The sequence below is a fragment of the Nilaparvata lugens genome, chromosome 7 (assembly GCF_014356525.2).
Source record: "Nilaparvata lugens isolate BPH chromosome 7, ASM1435652v1, whole genome shotgun sequence".
NCBI classification, from domain to species: domain Eukaryota; kingdom Metazoa; phylum Arthropoda; class Insecta; order Hemiptera; family Delphacidae; genus Nilaparvata; species Nilaparvata lugens.
In genome coordinates this window covers 32,407,073-32,413,637 of record NC_052510.1, presented here as the reverse complement: position 1 = coordinate 32,413,637, position 6,565 = coordinate 32,407,073, and the positions used below count along the sequence as shown (strand labels likewise).

The 6,565-nt window shown below is 33.5% G+C and overlaps 1 protein-coding gene across 1 annotated transcript in view; it reads right to left on the bottom strand.

Moving 5' to 3' along the window:
• Positions 1–1,551: 1,551 nt before the first annotated feature.
• The window catches only part of LOC111059094 (phosphatidylinositol-3-phosphatase SAC1), a 33,365-nt gene continuing 28,351 nt past the window's right edge, over positions 1,552–6,565 (bottom strand). The window contains exon 11 of the mRNA XM_039431907.1: positions 1,552–3,469. Coding sequence (XP_039287841.1) covers positions 3,303–3,469 — 167 coding nt within the window. The 3' untranslated portion in view covers positions 1,552–3,302. The remainder of the gene's footprint in view (positions 3,470–6,565) is intronic.

Sequence of the window (6,565 nt, the reverse complement as noted above, 5' to 3'; positions counted from 1 at the left end):
AAACAATTTCGTAATGCATTTATTAATATAATTTTTATGGCGACATTTTGTAATAGATAAGGCTCGATTCCACAAAAGCCTGTTACATTTTAATCATGATTAAATAAAATGTCACGAGAACCAATCTTAGAAGGCTTTTGAAAAGAGGTATTTTCTGATTGGTTCTCGTGGCATCTAATCATGGTTTAAATCTAAGCTTTTGTGCAACCAGGACAAAGACACATTTTGTATTGTTTGAGATCCTACTTGTTTATTGAACTATTAAATTAAGTTATTGACCGCTCTATTACCTTGAAATAGAGAATACTATATATTTCTAGTTGATTTGAAGATGATTTCACCCTATGTGAAACATCCATCCCTCCTAACTCGTCACACATACCTCAAGTTGTGATTTAAATTTAAAATTACTTGAATTACTTCTGGATAACATTTACTTGTGAACATTTTGTGTTGTAAAATGCAATCTCCTAATGTCCAGGAAACATAAGAAAATAGATTAATTATTTAGTCAAGATCACATGGATAATTTTCATCAAAGTTGAAAATTCTAAAAATATGAGTTGAGTCTCGAACTCTGATTAATGAGCCACGCGTGCTATCAATTACGCTACGGAATAATTTGGAGAAAGGTCTGTTTGGATGGGCCTTTTATTGTTCCGTAAATTTTAAATCACAAATTGACAAATTAACTTCAATTATTAAATAAAAATTATTTGTTGAACGAGCGTTAGCGAGTTCTAACTTCTGACTTACTGAAGACCAAAGTCGTTGTCCGTCTGTTTCTATGTTCTACAATAATATTAGAAAGAATTGATCAATTAGCTTCAAATGTTGAACACGTATTCTTCGAACCTTTTTACAGGATCCTCACTCCTTCGTCCTTTTTCAGGATTATAACAGACAGCATTGAAAGTGCATAAGAAAAAATTAGCTTTGATTAATCATTTAGTCAGCTGAAGAATTCATTGCGTGCAATTACAACATTAATTGCTCCATTCATTCATAACGAGGTGAGGCTATTTAGAAGGTACCACACAGACAGATCTTCATGCGCTGACACATGATTTCAGCTGGTTAATATACAACATAATTTACAACTTTTACACCAACAAACTGATACGGGTTGAGATATCAATGTGCGGTATTCGCCATTTATTATCTCTTGGAACTATGTATCGAAATCATGTATTACATGACCACTTTCTCATTTCAAAAAATGAATTTGGATTCATATAAGGGTCAAAGATGTTAAAGCGACAGAGTAATTTTTCATTTCAAATAGGATCCCCAATAAAACCTACTGTCAAATTATTCTTGTTAGAGAAATATTCAGCTGTTTCCATGATGCGGGTTTCAAAGATTACGATACAACAGTTCTTGAGCGAGTTCTCCAACCCTGGGGGTCACTAGTGTATTTCCTATTCCTTACATGTATAAGTCAATTCCTCCCTTTATAATATAGATTCATTGATTGCAAAAGTGGATAAATTTTGTTTAGAGGATATGTTGGGAGATTGATTAGCACAGGAAAAGCAGTCACCACTAAAATTGTATTAATGTACATTAATTTAATCACAGATTGATACAAGATGATTAAGTTAATTACAGATCGATATATATGAAGTTGGATCGATACAAGTTTTAAACATTGCTTAGTTTCAAGCCATACCCATTGATACTCAAGAAATTTGAAGCAGATAAAAAAATACTAATGTTAGTGAAGTATTCGATTAGAACATTAGAGTGTCTCGTAATACAATCTCTGTTGAAATATGACACCTATGTTTAGCCGATGAGTCAAAATAATTTGAAGATTACGTGGCTGCATCTGCATGGAATTTTCTCTTAGTATATAATGCCCGATAAATATTACAACGATAATGAAATCCAGTTGGATTTGTGGTTAACAGAGTACCAAGCAGCCCACATACATGTTCAGACAGTAATTATTTTTGAAATACATTATTAATGAGGCTATTAATTTATAAATAGATGGCTACGGAGAGAAAAGATTTCGAATTGTATCATTCTTGATAATCGAACATATACTCTGACTGATGCTTAGGGATGAATACAGAAGCTCCACAACACATACATTAAAAGTGTTATTAACAATACTTTTAGCTATTGTTGATTTCAAGAGGTTGTTGGGATTAATCCGAAATATACGTGTAGATATCAAATGAGTCAATATGGAATTGTCCTGTCACATACCTATAAGCACACATTTATTGAAGATTATCGACAATGTCATTCACCTGATGTTATTACATTCTACTTTAAAAAATAAATTTTCAAGTTTCTCGATAAGAAATCAATTACCAATTTGACTTTAGAATAAGCTGCAATATTCAAATCACGAAAATATACTATAGCTTATCAGCTAGGAAAACGTTTCAGTATTAGGAAAACAGTATTACAAAGATGTCCTCATTTGTGGAATTCTAGATGATAAGCGTAAAGGTTTCAAGAAAAGGTAGAGGCCAGGAATCATACCCTGAACCAAAACTTAACTAGGTAGGGCTGCTACCTAAAAAATATAGATACAAATATTCCAGCTATAAACGATTAACATGTTGAATCCATGAAGTTTTGAATTAATGAGGAACAAGGGTTTGGTATTAACATTAATTGATGATTGAGTAATGAAAACGATGATTCAAGTTTTTATGATTTTGATTTGGGGTTTCTGTATATTTAAAAATGCTCTGGAGAAGGTTATTACTGTTTCACACAAAAATACACAAGTCGTTTTAAAGGTACAGTAAGTACGAGTATGAGGGAGGGATTTGAGAGGAATTCAGTACGTACAGAGAATACATGTATTCAAGTCCTTATAAAAGTGAAATGAGCGTGAATAGCAGTTCTAGTTTCATTCCACGTTGTGTAAACAGTAGCTACTCGTCAAGTCTCCTGCTTCTCCGGAGCAAATTTATTTTTAAAATTCACCTTAAAATATAGATTTTATGTGTTATTGAGATTGAAACAACGAGTTTTTCTTTGTGTTTTGTGTTACTTATAGTGTGGTTTCACTACTCCACACTGTATATTGAAGCATATTTAGACATGGAATTTCATGTATAATATATATGTATAATTTAAAAGTAAGTAAATATACAAATGATAGTAATAAAAATAGCATAATATACAAATTAACAGCTCAAATGTTTAAACCATGGCCAAAAATATATTTGTTGTTTGCAGCGTTGTGAATGCGATGATGGTGTAGCTAAGCTCACCGGGCCACGGATGATGGTGTAGCTAAGCTCACCGGGCCACGGATGATGGTGTAGCTAAGCTCACCGGGCCACACCGTCCAGAGAGGAGCGTGATCTGTACGACTTGTAGATGGCAGAGAGGCGTGGCGCATCCACGAACTCATGGCCGTAGTACATGATCATGGAGAACGTGACTCCGCACATCGAGCCCCAGAAAAGCAGCCACATCATTGAGCCGCTCGTGTATTCTGCAACGACAATCGTTCAATGATAATTCTATTTTATTCATTTATTTATACATTGATAGATACAATATCATTGTCTATATAATAAGAGAGAGTAGGCTTGTGTTTGTTCGTGTGTTCGTGTGTTCGCATCAAAACATGTCAACTTGTGGATTGCATACCGGAAAAACGGGAATGATTTAGATCTCCAAATTTTGAACATAGATTCTAAAAATATCAAAATCGTGCACCTCGAAGCCCAAATTTCAATTTTCTTTCTAGATTTTTCAGAATTAATGTTTAAATTTGATTCATGGAACATCATACGGCATACCTACATTGTTGTAGATGTGTTTGTATAAAGGAAGCTCATAGAGAAATTGATACGCTGGTAACAATGTGTTGCAATATGTGTTTCGATACAGAAAGCTCATGTTTTGATACTGGAGTTTTGATACAAATGCTGGCAGCTTATAGCGATTGTGATATTATATTATTGTGAGTTGTTAAGTTTTGAATATCAACATTTTATTGATTCTCAGTATTTCAAATTTCCGAAAAGCTGTTTTTGTCATCTTTAAATACGATATTAAACACTAAAAATCATCTACCATACAACACTACCGCCGCCGGTACGAGCGGTGAGTTAAATTATGTAGGCCTAAGAGTTTTGATTTTAAATGAAATCAATATAGTAATATAGCCAACATACTATATTTTTCGCTGACAAATTCCTAAATCGGTGAAATATTGACAACTTTATCCTTACATAAGAGATGTTTTCAAGTATGATGAACGTTAGGTACTGGTACGGTACCGTATGTAGCCTACTGAAATCCGTGTATCAGAAACGAAAATTTGTTGAACCCAATTGAAGAGCTATATTATTCAGCTTTTTAAACAAACATTTTAAATAATACGTGTCGGATTATTTTGAACAAAGTGCTATAAATAATCATTTTCTAGCTATTTTGGGGGTGAAATCAATCGCAGTCCAAAATTTAACAGCATATTTGAATATTGCCGGCATTTTCTGCAATTTATTTGTATCACTTTATAAATAGATGCAAAAATTAATGGATATCGTTATGAATCATCAGACAGAAACGAATTAAATCTTTTTTAAATGAAATATGCCACATTTATTTTCATTTTATCACTGAAAAGATAGGCTAGGTAGGCTACGGGATGACACAAACTGTTCCAGTAAGAGAAAGGATAATGTGATGGAGGCTATAAGGATGTTACAAGACAATCCATTCCAATAGCACTTGTGGCGTAAGGGTAAAGAGTTCGGCTTCAAAGCGAAAGATACTAGGGTCGAGTCCCGAAGAAGTTTCAATTTTTTTGTTCTCAATTTATTCTCTCGAAACGTACTATTATCTATATAAATAAAAATCGAGCCTCAAATTTTGACGTTCAATAACTTTTTTATGTATGCACCGAATTTGATGATTTTTTTAGTAATGTTCGTTATGTTTAGGACCAGGTTTATGGCCTATCAAATTTATAATCCGACTTCAGGACTCTTTCCTACGGTCCTTCAAAGTTTACATGTAATCCTTATGGGAGAAGATTTGTGAGCTGGCCTCACACAGAAATAAAAATCAGCTGTTATAATCATCGCGTCATCCAACAGCCGTCGGTAGACCTGTTTTTCTATTTTCTTTCTTTTTACTGATTCACAAAATTTTAATTCTAATAATAATTATTTTAGCATGAGTATAATTTGAGGATTTAAGTGAAATTTTTAATATTTTTTGTGATTGTGAAGGAAGATTATGGTTTGGATCTGTATTTTGAAATTAATCAATCTGATAAATCCAAAATTTTTGGACTTAAAATAGTGTGTGAATTAAGTTATTATTTTACATAACCTCTAGACCGTGTATTCCAAATTAAGGTTTAAAGCAGTTTTGGGTGAATGCCTGTTGTTTTTACCTGCATTGTATCTATTGTCTATGAATAAATAAAATGAAATAATGCCACGGTGCGAACGACGTCCAAACTTGGGTCGTGAAACTCGGAATGCTGTAAATTTAGAATATGCACGGGAAAATCAGCAGCAAGGAGATATACCATTCAATTCCCCAGCAAGGTGCATTCAACTATATCTAAAAATACAAAATGCTGTACAACTAGCACATAGGAAGTCCATATTGAGATATAAAATACTGATTGATGGATAATTTTCATAAAAATATAGTGCATCATATTAAGCGAAGACTAAGCACACCTGAGGAGGCGCGGCTTGGTGATACAAAGTGTTGATCTTATGGAGATTGCTTTATCACACTGTTCCACGCCATGTCCGAATCAGTGTGTGTGAGTTGTTCCATTCAAACAAATAAGCAAGAAGCACCTGGATGCAAAATGCCGCATCGCGCCTCCTCAGGTGTGCATCCAGCTAAAGTTTGTCATGAGATGCATTAACTGTTTGGCGTTACGAAGTTTGCCGGGCCAGCTAGTAGATAATATAATGATTGTAGTGTAGGCAATAGCTAAAGCCAGATTTACTTAAATCTGTCAGCATTGGACGGATGGGGAGCATTGATGATTCTTTACAAGGAAAGCTGATAGATGACATCATATAGTGATTCACATAATATTTTAAAGTAGGTACGGCTCATGTATTTAACAAACATTGCAATGAAGGTGCCGTGCTACCAATTTATCCTAAATAGGTTGGATAGCATTTCTCACCTATTAACCTAAAGGAAGTTATCGGCTCCAAAATGGTAGATTCTTGATAAATTATGAATGGATCTATTGCTTATAAATAAGAAATCCAGTTTTCAGAGCAAATCAACTTATAATCTTCATAAGAATTTTGGCAATATACAACACAAATCCACAAAACAATACCTTACACACTTAAACATCTAGCATCATTACAAGCTAAAATACTTATCCATTTATATAGTTGAAAACAATGGCTATAGGCTTGTAGACACACAAATCAAATTATACAAACTTAGAACACCATAAAACTGTTCAAATCTCAAATTAAAACATTATAAATTTCAATTAAACAGAAAAATATTCAGAGAGCACAAAACACTTTTCCATAGCCAGCCACCATTTTTTTAGAGAGAAGCTAACAAGTACAGAGCAAAGCCA